This window comes from Drosophila yakuba, chromosome 3R (assembly GCF_016746365.2).
Source record: "Drosophila yakuba strain Tai18E2 chromosome 3R, Prin_Dyak_Tai18E2_2.1, whole genome shotgun sequence".
In the NCBI taxonomy this organism is placed as follows: Eukaryota; Metazoa; Arthropoda; class Insecta; order Diptera; family Drosophilidae; genus Drosophila; species Drosophila yakuba.
Genome location: NC_052530.2, coordinates 26063291 through 26078241, shown reverse-complemented (window position 1 = coordinate 26078241; position 14951 = coordinate 26063291). Strand labels below are relative to the sequence as shown.

At 41.9% G+C, this 14951-nt stretch overlaps 1 protein-coding gene and 1 long non-coding RNA gene across 2 annotated transcripts; both read left to right on the top strand.

Moving 5' to 3' along the window:
- The first annotated feature begins 4319 nt into the window (after positions 1-4319).
- Positions 4320-5742, top strand: LOC120321828. The gene is made up of 3 exons (XR_005561552.1): positions 4320-4562; positions 4797-4971; positions 5036-5742. It is a non-coding gene; the product is annotated as an uncharacterized LOC120321828 (long non-coding RNA).
- A 793-nt stretch (positions 5743-6535) lies between these two features.
- Positions 6536-14898, top strand: LOC6538394 (helix-loop-helix protein delilah). Its single transcript, XM_002098882.3, has 2 exons — positions 6536-7550; positions 13429-14898. The coding sequence occupies exon 2, from the start codon at positions 13429-13431 to the stop codon at positions 14590-14592; it is 1164 nt and encodes a 387-aa protein (XP_002098918.1). The 5' UTR covers positions 6536-7550; the 3' UTR covers positions 14593-14898.
- The last annotated feature ends 53 nt before the right edge of the window (positions 14899-14951 follow it).

The window sequence follows — 14951 nt, the reverse complement described above, 5'->3', positions numbered from 1 at the left end:
ATGAAGTGAATTTTTCGTTTCAATAATATTGTTACAAGCGAGTATGTGGCACTCCTGGTACCAAACCCAACAAAAAAAACCGAACTTTAATTGCCTTAGGCCACCTTTTTGGATCGGTCAGCAAAAGCAAGAAAACATGTATATACTCGTATATTTCTGCCCCCTCGAAATCAGTAAAAATATTTTATTTATCTTACGAGTGGGCCAACGCCTGGGACCGAGACTCACCTCGCCAATGGCAATGCCAACGAGAAAGCATGAAAAACAAATATAAATTTTTATATTTATTTTCGTTGTGCTTTTGTGGGGGTGGCGCCAAGCCAAAGACCCGAACTCGAAACCAGGCTCCAGCCCAAAAACTCTGCTGGCCTCCAAAAGCACAAAAATTCGCACGAGTATTTAACACCAAGAGTCAAACGACACCAACAACAATGACATTAACAAGCTGGAGAAAAAAAAAAAAACAGAAAAAAAACTAAATAACAATAAAAGCAGATAATAATAACAGTCCGACTGGCAATCAATTTGAAATTGAAACGGGCTTTTATTGCAGTAGGTGGTTGGTATTTTCCTATACCCGATATTATGGTCGTGCGTAGGATTGGAGTCCCCAAGACTTACACTAAAATCATTGTGACTGTGCAAGCCCGACTCTTTTTGGCCATCACCAATTGAGGCTTATTATTCGCAATTAAAGACGGCAACCCAAGGCGACGCTGCTCTTTTGCGGCTAAAAATAAACTCTGTCGTAGATTTGAGAGTTTATTTATATGTGTTTTGATTGAATCTTAATGTGCGTAACTGCCAACTGCATGCAAACATCAAAGACTGGGCAATTAATCAACACGAGTTCCCAATAGAAGGATGCCCATTTTATGCTAAGCAATTTAAAGCGTATCGCCGGCCATCGATCAAGCGAATTTTATGTTTCCCAAACAAAACCTTGGATTATTTTTGCCATGCTTTGGATAATGAAAATTGTTTTTGACACTTTTAGAGCCTCTGAAAACGGTATCTGCGCCTATAAAGGGAATACTCCTTCTATGACCAAAATCCATGAGTAGACAAACTCCCACGTCAAGTCATAAACTAAAAATCTTTGCCAAGCGTGACTAATACTTTACTGCAGAATTGTTACCTTTACTATAAAATTAATTGAGCCGCCTAAACAAACATGTTAAAAACTTTTAATTAACAAATAAATGCATTTAATTGACATATTCAGTTCATAGTAATCGAGTAGTTGAACTTGCGGTAATGTATCAATATAACTATTAATATTGCATTTAACAGAATTGGTTTCACCTCTGAACAGACCAATAAAGCCAAAAGCTTTGAAATGATTAGAATTAAATTTATTAAAAAATTTAAATTGAGTTTTAATTACATTAAAAGCACCATATATATTCGCGCATATATATTACAATTCATTGATTCCCTTCACAGTTGCCAGCTGCAGCATTAAATTTCCCCACATACACTCAAAAGTAAAACAAACTGCAGTTCGACACGATTCGTATGAAATATGCAGATGATGACATATGGCCTCAATGTTGGACCGCTAAATATATCAAAATTTATAGTCTGCGCCAAGAGGTAGCCCCAATAATAAAAAAGGGAAATAAAGAAAATAATCAACTCACCTGCCACCCTCGAGCACACTTACCTCTTTATTTGAGCCCACTTATTTATAAAAACAGACACGCACCCACATACCCGTACATCACTTGGATGGATACACTCGTACTCGTACTACATGTGTGCACTCGTGTACATAATGTCGAGCAGAAACCAATCGCTGATGTGAAACGTCTCCAATGCGTTGGCGTTTTGTCAACATTTATGGATGGGGTGTGGTATGGGGAGTGGGTGATGGGGGATTTTGGGGATATATCATACATGGATACATGGGAACCTGAGGCAGACGCTGCTGCACAAAATCACTTTGATGCGCATCAGCATTGACATGTTGTTGAAATTATTACCCCGACTCTGCCAGTTGCCAGTTGGCATCCACACTCACTTCGAGTGGCCTTTTATAATTGGCACTCGGACAGGAGTTGGCGCTTGTGGGTGGCGGTTTTGTGGGTTGCCCAGATGCGACACCATGTCGAAATCCACATCCACCGAGCACGGGGCTTAAAATCAATATTTATACGCCCCTGCGACCTCTGGCCCAACTAATTCCAGCTTCTCCGTGCAATCATGATGAGTTAATGCCGCCAACAGTCAGCCATTAGACGGGCCAGTGGACACTTCAATCCCACAAAGTCCCCTTTTCACCCATTTACACAGCGTGTCTCACTGTCATTTCAAATGCTCGATGCTGCTGCACTGGAAGAAATCATAATGTGTTTCTTGTATAAAAGATCTGAACGGAAGAAGATAATAAGTTGTTTACATTAACATGGCGTTTTATACATAAGTGTAAATAGTAATGGTTGTAGACCAGTTAGTATATATTCTTAATAATGTTTCATTTCTTTCACTCTCGCTTTTTAAGTTCCCTGTAAAAATAGGTATTTTCGCACAGTGTGCATGTTACTGTCGATGGAGATTTGCATTGGTTATTAGCTCAGCTGCTCATCGGGACCTTCGAACCGCGTGTGTGTGCGTTGTCTGCGGTTTCGATTTTGTTGACAATTTGCAGCGTAATTAATTGAACCGAAATTAATAAAAACAACAACAAACCGCCAATCGGACAGACATAAAGACAAACAAACAGACAGACGATGACGACAGAGCCGCGCTTTTGTTGCATGTTGTTGTTTGTCACTTGGTGTGTTGCTCCAGTCGCTGTGGCCATTGTTGCGCCGTGTTTGTGGCTGTTCGCCGAGGAAGGGGATTACAATTGGCGGCGACGAGCGAGTGATACATAATGTTAAATGACTTAAATGCTTGAATGACGGGGGCCAAATCACGTTCCTCACAGCAGCTACTATGGCTATAACCATCGCTCACGATTAGCCACGATCTTTTGGGGGCTGCCATTTTGGCGGGTTCATATGGCCTTTCATGTGGCTTTTCAGCAGTTTCACTTTTCGCCCTCTTGTGTGATTTGTTAAGCCTTGTCAATGCCCGAGCATATCCATTATTCTTCACACACGATTAGTTTTCGATGCTCGGATGTTAGTTAGCCTCAGTGGCGAATGCTTTTCATGGCTAATAAGCGTTGATTGATATGAACAGGCTGCACTATTGTACCGAAAGTGATCCATGTTTATGTCAATGGGCATTTAAATCAAAGTTGGATTAGCATATCACTGATCTCCAGCTGATGTTTTACCATTTTCCCATACAATATTCGGAGTGAGCTAGCAAAAGACAATGCACTTAATTAAATAATATGGAAATATTTTAGGGAATTTCAATGTCATTTTTCACATCACTTTAAATGATAATAAAACTACTGAAAGATAGTTAGACGCATCATTAAAGATTTCAGCCAATTAATAATACATTTTGTGCATGCATAAGTTAATTATTAAATTTCATTCATACATTGCTCAATTAAATCGGAATACCTGCAGCATTTACAAAAAAAAGCACTTAAACAGTAAATTTCATTTATTTATGTAAATGACAGTGCAATAATTGCCTATTGTCAACCCCCTGAAATTTAACAAATTCACTCTACTATGCCATTCATAAATCTACCAACCGCTGCATATGCCCCGCACCCACGCGACCCTCACTTATGCAAATCAGAAGTATTCAGAGCTCACAAAAATTAATTATCACTAAAAATGAGACGAATGGAAGAAAAATCAGACAACGTAACCGTAACCGAGTTGAGGAACAACAACTTAATCGCCTGGCATTTCCGCTCGTCCAATTCCACTCGAAATAGCCAGCTTCCACTTCCCAAAAGCCAAGAAAAAAATAAAGGCAGAACGCAGAGATAACCTGTGCAGGTGGTTATGACCGTGAGGGAGCGTGGGCTGGCCAAGTCGAGTGTATTTCCGCTTGAAAGCGGCAATAACGATATTTGTAATAATAAATTCAAATTCACGTAAAATATAAAACAAAATCAACGTTGACTCAAGCCCCAGTCGCCGCCCACTCAGCGACACCAACGCTTTTTTTTTATTTTTGTTGACTGACTGCAGACAAAGTTAACAGTCGACAAGGTAGCAACAGCACAAAACAGCCAGCAACGCGGCTCAGAAGCCTGGCCCAAAGCCACACGATGCTCACAATTAGCCAGCTGAGAGAGTTTGTATACAAAGTCTCTGCTTTCTCACTGCTTTCTCAATGTTGGCGGCCATAAATGGTCGCAGACACGTCTCACGGACTTCCTTAGTGGGATCGCCGGCATGCCAAGTGGGCCAAGAGGTAAGGGGCTGTTGGCTAATAGCTGATGGCTTATACCCTATCGAACTTATACTGGGCAGCGCGGCTGCCTTTCTGACCATATTAAGGCAATTGCGATTTCCGAAGCGGGCAATTAAAAGCCAAAGTCAAAGCTAAAGCTGAGACTGAGACTGAGAACATTTGCATAAGCAATTGAGCGACATGGCAGGTGGAGCAGGGGCATTATTCACGCTCAAATGGGATTAGAGGTAATGGCAATTAACACCGTAAAATTCTACTACTTTAGTAACAATTAGTCTAGGGTATCATAAATATTATATAAGCTCATTCTTTACAAGCGTACATGATTGTAATTATTATTGTAATACTGCGACAACTATTGAAGCTTATTTATAATTAAACGAAAAAGCTATATAGTGCTATACAAGATTTTAAGATTAATATATTAATTATTTTTTTAAATGCTTCTTTTTTTACGGCAGTTGGAACCCCTCTTGGTCACGCCCATATATTTTTGGACGTGATTATAAAACAAACATTCAAAAGTGACGTTTGTTGTTTAATTATGGCTCGCTTATTCATGTTTTTTGCTTTGGGAGTCGTCGTCGTTCGCAGATTAAGCTGTCAGCAAAGAAACACAACATTTTTGGCCACTTTGTATGTATTTTTAAATATGCTCAGTTAATCAAAAATATTCGTACATATATAATTTGATTTTTAGGTCACTTCGCACGCAAATCAAATTAATGTTGCATGCGTTACTTTTCCACTCTCCTTAAAACGTGTGACGACCTTGTGCCATGAAAAATGTATGCTTTCTGGGCAGTAAAAAAAAAAGAGAATTATAATCAAATTTAACTGTTGTCATCATGATTTATTTACTTAAGAACAAAACACGACAAACGATGACGAACTCGCCTTCAGACAGAAGCACAAAGATAAATTATTCACCAGTCAGTCAGTCACAGAGTCGATCGGTCTATTGCCCGAAGTCATTTATTCAAAAGTGCTCATATATATGAGTATATCGGAGTATATCGGGGCAAACTCGAGATTTAAGCCGGGTATGTCGTCATAGCCACAATAATGAGAAAACAACTTGTTTTGCCTGCAGGAGCAAATCCATTTTGCAATTATTTCTCTGTTGTCAGTTAATTATAATTACTTGTGAAGCAACAAAATGCAAGCAAAAAAAGCTAAACAACTATGTCTGTAAACAATATTCTTTGTTCAAAAAAAAAAGCTACAAAATCGGATTCGAACAACTGAATTGTGACTTTGAAATCAGCTTAGCAATTTGAAATTAGACGCGATGTGAAAACAACTTGAGAAGTGCACACACCCAATTCATCAACTGAAACTGATCGAAACAAATTAGAATAAATTATGAAATCCAAATAAAATTGCCAGAACTTCGACTATCCGATACCCGTTTAAAATTCTTTAAATATTTCTTATCTTACAGGAAATATTTTGAGTGAAAAGCAAAACCTTTAGAGTAAGATAAAAATAATAAATCGTAAAAACCTGTAATTTATACTATTTAAAAACTTTAATGGCTTATAAATGAGGACATTTCCTTGAACTTTACTTAGACATGCCTCATAATTCGCCACCAAATCCAAGTTGATCCAAATAAATATCAAGAATGAGTATCATTTATGGTCTGGCAAGCAAAGTTCAACCTTAAAAATGGAGATCCGACAAAAGTCAAGCTTGGTAGCTGATACCATCTCAATCAAAGACGAATAAACATTTTTAACTATTTTCAAGTGAGCTCAAGCAATGTCTTACTTGTACAAATGAATGTCAAGCGCTGCTGCAGCAGCAAATAAAATTAGCAATAAATTTAAATAAATAACTGCCTGGCGATATTAGATCATACGAAATCTCAGGGGGCCGTGCACTCGTGCTGGCACTCAAAACACTCGAAACGAAACCGAAAATCCATCTGAATCGGAAACCACTCAAGAGAGTGCGGCCCAAGACCAACTGAGACCGTACTATGCGATACAGAAACACTACGATACGATACCATACGATACCATACGATACGATCCCATCCGATCCGAACCGGCCAACGCAAAAAGCACCCACACATCGGGTGGATATTTGGGGAAAGAGAGAACTGGTTTCTCTTCAATGACTTTGTGCTGTGTTGTGTGTTGTGTTGTGCTGGGATGTTTTGTGTTGGCGTTGGCGAGCGCCAGTGGGTTTCTCGGTTTATTGGTCGGCCGTCGCTCAGAAAACGAGACTTTGCTGCCTTTTAATGCGGCATTTCATTCATTGATCGTTCCAATAGCGCGCCGCACGCTCAGCGCAGCGGACAAGTGAGCCGAAAGTCCGACTTCGACTGCCATCGCCATCGCCATCAGCCGCCCACCTGAGTCGCTAGCCTGGCTAACGGAGTCAAAGCCAACAGTGGAGCAGTCAGCTGATCTAGCTGCCACCGCATCCAAAGCCAAGTCAAACCATCCCAGCGATCCGCGAGATATATCTTTTCAGTGCACAGCCGACAAGCGCAGCAGGCGGACGCAGCGCAGCAATTTCTCCGTGTATTTTCGTATGCCAACTCGGGATATTGGATACAGATACAGATTCCGAGATACAGATACAGATACAGATACAGAACGCGAGCGACGCGCACTCATAGATATTTTTAGCAACCGGCCTCACGCACACCGCCGCACATATTAGTACCGCCGCTGTACTGACACACGCGGCTTGCACGTTTTCACGGAAAATCCATTCTTCGAGGCTTTTCCAGCAGCAGCGCGATAAACACAACACCAGAGTGCGCGAAAACCGTACAAAAGTTCTTATCAATAGTTAATCCGGCGCAACTGCAACCGCAAGCTCCGCAAGCAACGCAAAAATCAATTCAAACCAAAACGAGTTCTAGAGTTTTTGAGGAAATAAAAACTGAAAACAAAGTCTTTTTTGTTGTGTTAACATGCCAAATTTATGCATGAGCTAATAACTTTAAATCCGAAAAGAATGAAAAAAGCCCAAGCAAAACAAAATTCAAAAAAAGATCGCATATCAAAATTAGTTGGGTGACTAATTAGACGACGCTTTGACGGAATTTCAATTTGCATAATTTTGCGCAACATTAATGAACCAAAAATTAAAATAAAAACATCAACAAATCTTAATCAGAGTGCACAACTGAATTCAAATCATCCCGAAAGACCAAAACCGCAGCTATACATTGTTGGATTTATGAAATCAAAAAGGTAAATATATCAGACATAAATGTAGAGATCTCTTGTTGCCGCCCCAATAAAAATAGACAAAAGGCATTCCTCTGGCCAATCACCAAAGTGGGTGGCGGAGATGGGCCAGGGCGGTGTTTTAAGAAACTTCTGAAACATTTATTTGTCCAAGGTGCTGAAAAGCCAGATGTGTGCGTTGTGCAGCAGGGGAAAATGTTTTCGAGTTGCACAGGAGGGAAAACGGCGACGACAGCCAGTTGTCAACTGATTTTCAAAGGTTACCGAAGGGAAGCCAAGCAACTTGGCTCCCCGTTTGTTTGCGCCCAAAGTGAGGGGAGCAGTTTAATTAATGTGCAAACAAAAGCTGTGAATTCTCATCATCAATGAGAGTCCCGCTTAACCTGCCACTCACTTAAATGCGGCGATGTGCTAATCAACGCCGGCATTCGTTTATTCACTTTCATTTTCGCCATACCATTTGGCTACAAGCCTTATGTTTGCCCAAATAATCGAGTAAAATTTTAGTTCGGCATTTATTTATGATTTAATATATTATTCATTTCGACAAAAGCTAAAAGCATGATAAAAAAGTTATTCGTCATGAATATTTTGGCGATTTACAGAGAAAATGTTCGCCAAGTATATATATTTTACTTAATCAAGTCAAATTTTAATGATTGTTTCTGCCAACGCAAGGCATATCTAAAATTAAATTAGTTTATGAACGCATGCGAAGAGTCTCCCGCTACCCTATATACACTTGCCCACCTCATTGTTTGCTGTCCCCCTGACCCAAATCCAGATCATATGTGGGAACAGTCAATCCCACTCCTGGCAAAGAGACTAAAACAATAACAATAGCAGGAAAAAATCAAGAAAAATAAGAGCTAGCCGTAGGCAAATGCCAGAGACCTGTCAAAAAATCAAGCAAATCAAAAGCCGATGGGTAATACAAAACCGCACAGAAAGCTATCAAAATATAACTCATACGTAGGCACATGGATATACACTCGCACATGGAAATACATATATGTACGAGTATTTACCCACACAGACGTGAATGGGAGACAGCGAATGTAAACACGGCCACACATCACACATACGCAGTGTGTGCCAATTTTAATAAACAAACTCAACGTAAATGGAAAATCAAACAAAATCATTTGGCCAAAGCAAAGGCAACAAATCAACAGCATGGAAAACAAAATGAAATAAAACGGCAAGAAGCGTAAAAAAATCAAAAGACGGCAAAAAGATAGAGAGAGATGGGTAAAATAACAAATAAGAACTTGCCGCAGGCCGGCTAAAAATAATAGCTGCCAACGGTAGCACACACGACACAAAAGGCAGGGGGACGTGCAACGTGCAACGTGCAACTGGCAACAGCCAACAGCCAACAGCACGAGACAACAGCAACAACACAAAGACTAGACGTGCAACAACAAAGGCGACTATATAGCATATAGTATCGGCAACAAAGTCGAAGCCGATTGAAAGATTTTGACGCTTTCCACAAAAAGCAAATTAAGAATCACAAATCGAGGGAGATGAGAAATAGATAGAGCGCTACGAAAATAAGAAAACGAAAATAGTGAAGGGAAATTCAAGTTGCATACAATGAAAACTAATTTTAGAGCTGTGGCAAAGACAACAACAACAAATCGAATCAAAATCACGGCAGGCACAGAGACACTCTGAATCACTCGGAGATTCCATGGCGAATCGGCCCAGAAGGCAGCTCTTAAAGTTACAAAACATGTTTGCATATAAAATATATACTACTTTAGTTATATTTTTTAACTTTTATAGTAGCAGTACTTCGAATATATGTAAATCAAAGTTGAGATCCGTTTACTGTGCTAACTTTATTCTGGCAAAAGATAACATTGTTCAAACTAAGTCATCCACCCTCGTTGCAGCAATGCCTCATGTGGTTCAGTTGCTGTTTTTTTTCCATGCCCAAGCAGCAGACGCTTCATTTTCCATTTAACCGCACCCGACTGCCGAAATCCTTGAATTCAACAATTCCGCTTTCCCCGCTTTCCACCCGCTTTTCCCCCGGAAAACCCATGGGCGCGCAGACAAGCGTGCAGAAAAAGTTCTAAATTTAATGGCTACACCTAAAAATGCAGCGACTGCAACCGAGCCAAAAGTGAAGGGCAGACTGCAGTGGCGGAGGAGGGAGGTGGAGCGGGAGGAGTCACTCGCCGGTAGTTTCAAGTGCACTTCGGCTAGGCCTGGCTAACTTCCCCTGCCCTTACCCCTTCCCCTTTTTCCCATCGCCACTGCATCTGATTTTCCCGAAAAAAAAAGTACTACATATATCTGTGGAACGGACCGACCCACCCACACGCCCCTACCCCGCCCCTGCCACGCCCCTCGACCCCTTCACGCCTCGTCGCACGCACGGCTCGCCTTTTGTCTACCAAACTGCTGGTAAAAGAGAAGGGGAGCGGGGAAAGGGGTACACTGAAAGGAAATTCATCAACTGCAAAGTAATTGTAATGAGATGAACTTAAATGCACACTCAAACTTCTGCAACTTTGACACTATCTTTATACTTCAACGAGCTGTTATTTGGATATGATAATAGCCATAAAAATACTTCGATAAATTATATAAGATGTAATTCATCACATCAGCTATATTTTATATAATTGAATTTTCTTGCTCCTCTGATTTATCCAGATTTTTCCCAGTGTCGAAATGAAATGTTGGGCTTTTGTGTAAGAGGAACTGTTCTATGTTTGTTGTCTACGCATTTCAATTGGGCGCTTTCTGCATTGTGCCGGCGTGTAATTGAAAACTTAAGCAGAGGCACCCCCCACCCCCTTTCCTTCCTCCAACACCGCTCACTTTATCCACGAAAAGCGCGCAACAAATTTTCCAATCAACAGAGAACGAAACAGGCCCTATGCTACACTATAGACTACAGTATGAACAGTATAAACCCCGCTCCACTTCCTGCGCAACTTCCTTGCAGCATATCCTGTATCGCGCCGGTTGCGCCTCCGAAAATCAGGAGGCCGCTTGTTGCTGTTTGTTCAACAAACGTTTATTAGCCGCGAATACTTTTAATCGCATGCAATTTGTTGATTGCGGCCAGTCGCTGCTGCACTTTCCACGCTTTTCCACCCACCCAGCGAAAAGGCGCACGGAACTAGGTAATTTTCACGTCGTTTTGGCCCGGTGGGCGGGAAAATGTACGGAGGGGATGGTTAGTGAGCAGGTAAACAACGGTGACCGACCCTCGCAGAAGAAGGTGCACAAATTTTTCTGTGTTGCGCGCTTAATTGCAGCTTGTTTGTTGCATGTCGCAAACTTTTACGATGCCCTTACAACTCAAGTGGCTACATTCCACATGAATGACATTTGTTTGGAAACATGCTTTCCCAATTATTTATAAACTGAATATCTATGGATATCAAAACATATTTGTAATGAAGCAAAGATACTAAACATTTTCCACACTCACTTACAAGTTTTTGAAAGGGCATGCAATGCGTGGGGGATATTTTTTCAGCTTGAAAACTTCTGCCTGCTGGGTCTTTAAGCATTTCTGAGGATTGCGTGGTAAAAATTAATTATACCTCGAATCAGGGGCGAACCGCTAAAAGAAAAATGCCGACACAAAGTGAAAAACCTAGCCACGTGTTGAAAGTTGAGGCAAAAAGTTGAGGGAAAGGAGATTTGAATGGACATTTGCTGGGATTTCGAGATGAGCTGTGCTAAATCTCTTGGAATTCATTCTCTCTTTTTTTCTTGTCTTGCTGCCAGACAAACAAACATTAACGGTAATCGAAGAAAAGTGCTCACTTAAGGAGAAACACCTCATAACTCGTTTAGGCCAAGCCAAGAGCGAGCTCTGGGAATGGTCAAAGCTATGCAACAAGTGTCAAGCAGGCCAACAAGCTGGCAATCCAAGCCAGCAATCCAAGCCAGCAATCCAAGCCAATGCAAGCCGGATTGGATCGGGCAAGGTGGCCAGAATCGTCTAGTGCCAATTTTGGACAATCTGCACTAAATTGTCCATTTAAGTGGGGCCGGCTAAACTGACTAACTCGACGTGAGCTGCGCTGCTCCCCTTAGATCAACTGACTGCAATCAATCTGGCTGCATTTACACCTCTGCATTCAGACTGGCAAGCTGGCAAAGCTGGAAGGCTGGTTAGCTGGTTAGCTGGCAAACTGGCGATTTATGAGGCCAAGGCACAATTGCAAGGGCGTTAGCATCGATGCAGAAACATTTCAATCTCCATCTCCATCCACATTCACACTCGCACTCACATTCACACAGACCATGTGTATCTGCGTCTGTTTGGGAGGTGGAAATGACGGCGTTGCGTTGGCTTCATGTTACATTTTCATGTAACTTAATTCTTGCATTAAAATGCATTCATTAACTGTTGCATTTGTTGTTTGCTTTGCTTTGCTTTGCTCTGCGTTGTTTTGTTGCATTTCCAACCGCCGCACAGTCACCGCAAAATGTATCTGCCCGCATTCAACTTTCGATAGAGGGGAAAATATTTCGTTTAGCTGACCTACCGCACACAAAAGAAAATAATAAACATTTCATTTACCACACAAAACTTTCCCCATATGAAATGGAGTAAGCTGCGCCCTTGGCAGTGACGGGAATTCGAAACTCACATTTCCCTCTCACGAAAAATAATGTATTTTAAATATTTATGCAAACTAAAATAATCACAATCTATTCATGTTTCATACAAATTCTTGTGTGACGAAGAAAAACAAAAACAATATAAAAAGTTACAGTTTCATTTTAATCCTAAAAACCAAACATAGTTTAAAACTCAAAATTTCATATCAATTTTGCAAGCGGGTAAATATATGTAAGTAAAAAATAATTCGGAAATTATTGGAATAAAGTATATACATAAAGAAATATACAACTGTTGATCAAAGCAAATGTAATTTTAATTAGTCGAACTTTTATAAACATTTTTGGGGTATTAACAAAACCAAATTATTTTTCTTTCGCATCTGAAAATACATGTTTGTATATGTAAAGCAAGAAATTGAACAAGGTCTGCAAATATTTTTATGAACTTTCGTGTTAAAAGTTTTATATTAGCTAATAAAATTTTTATTAACATTTCGCATTTATTTTTAAAGGCTTAAACAACAGAAACCCTATGTATGTTTTCTCATTCAAGGTTCTTATTAGAAAATCTAGCGGAATTCATAGTTTAGTTTTAGTTTGTTCCTGTCACGATAACAGAGTATTTTGTTTAATATTTGTAGCTTACACGTTAAAACAAACGCTTCTAGATAAAATTGCTTTCGTTTACATTACTCACAAGTTGAGAAGTACGTAAAACTAATATGGGCTTTCTGAATGTACAGAATTCAACAAACTTGACTAGACCATTTTTAGGATTTGTGAAGCCAGCTCATACTCTGCGACTTTTTCGCTGGCAAATGTGACTCAGAAAGCGATCGAGAAGATACTAGGAATTTTGTAGATTGCGCAACGCAATGAGCAGTGAGCAGTGAGCAATGAGAAATTTCATTTGGCAGACCAATTTGTTCTTGTTGGTTCCCCTCTTGCTGCTAAATTGTATTTATTAGTTTTTTGGTTTGATGCGTTTCGTTTCGTTTCGTCTCGGTTTTTCGGCTTCAGTGGGTTTTATGACGGAAGCACTACTCAAGAATCGACTTCAGTTCATTGAAGCCAATTCGAGAGCCGTTTACGGAAGTTTTTGGCGGGGTGGGTCCGAAAATAACCGATTCGCTTCATTGCACATTCCCCATATGCTCCCCGATGTCTTTCGTAAAATGGTACAAAATTGTTAATTGCCCCGGGATGGGATGGGTTCGAAATTCGAATATACCTAGAAGACCCTCGACTAAAGACTGCCTCTGCACTCCACTTTCAGATGAAGTCCAATACGTACGAGCTGCACAACTACGCCGATCTGAATGACATGGCCTCCGTGACGGACTCCAAGGATTCGCGCAAGCGGAAGACGGCCAGTGCCCGTGGCGAGAAGTACTCCCTGCGACAGAAGCGTCAGAAGAGGGGCTCCAACGAGGATGCAGAAGCCACCAGCCTGCCCGACTTTCAACTGGAACTGGATCCCATTGCGGAGCCAGCTAGTAAATCGCGGAAAAATGCACCCACCAAGTCCAAGACGAAAGCACCGCCACTGAGCAAATACAGGCGAAAAACTGCGAATGCCAGGGAGCGTACCAGAATGCGTGAGATCAACACGGCGTTCGAGACCCTGAGGCATTGTGTTCCCGAGGCGATAAAGGGCGAGGATGCGGCCAACACCAACGAGAAGTTGACCAAGATCACCACCCTGCGACTGGCCATGAAGTACATCACCATGCTGACCGATTCGATGCGGGATCCCAGCTATGAGAGCGAATTCATCGGCGAGTGTCTGGAGGAGAGTGCCAATCGGGAGGCGAGAGTGGACCTGGATGCGAGCGAGGAGGCCGAGGTGGAAGTGGAGCTACCCGTGCCCGTGGCAAAGAAACCAGCCAAGACCAAGGGCAGTGGCAAGAAGAGCTCCGCCGCCAGCAAAAGACAGAGCCAAAAGCAGGCCAAGGCAGTGCCCCAGATCCCAGCCATAAGTTCCGGTGAGTCGTGCTACGCCACCTCCTCGATTGGATCGCCCGCCTCCTCCGCCTACGCATCGCTCTCCTCGTCGTCATCGAACAGCCACAGCAGCAGCAGCAGTCCGGGTCTGGAGCTGGACACGCTGGCGGGTTTGAACGGGCTCAGCGCCCTGGACTCCCTGCTGCTGGACGCCTCCGATGGGGATTCCCTCTCCTGCCTGAGTCCCGGCTATGGAAGTCTGCTCACGGGCAGCGGGGAATCGCTGTTGCCCGGCTGCCGAGGTGATCTGCCCATGTCGGGTCTGGAGAAATCGGATGTGGAGCTTAGTTTGCGACTGCTGGACCAGAGTTCCAAGGATTCCTTCGACTTTGCCAGCGATCAGCAGCCATCGGCCTGCATTAGTTCGTTCTCCGCTCTGGATGGCTATCCTTTCGACCTGCTGCACACCGATTTTCCGGATATGTTTCTCACGTGACGGGTATATCTCGCAGCAAGCCTAACACCCTCTCATTTTAAGCCTAATCCTCGTCTTAAGTTAGAGTGCGAGTTTTAGCCCGACTTTCACTATTAGCCATTACATGCGATGCGCCATTAAGGCGGAATTCATTGTGTCATAGCCAGCAGCTTACAGGATATATTCACACATCCTGCGAAGGTAAAAGCTGCTCACCGCCACATCCACACGATAACTCAACTCAACTCAACTCAACTAGTGATCTAAGCATTTTCTTGTGACGCATTTCTCGTTATCCTGTAAATAAAGCACCCAGTGTTGATTCAAGACGCCTCAGCAATCTATTCTATGATGGAACTGGGATTTTTAGAGATATCTAT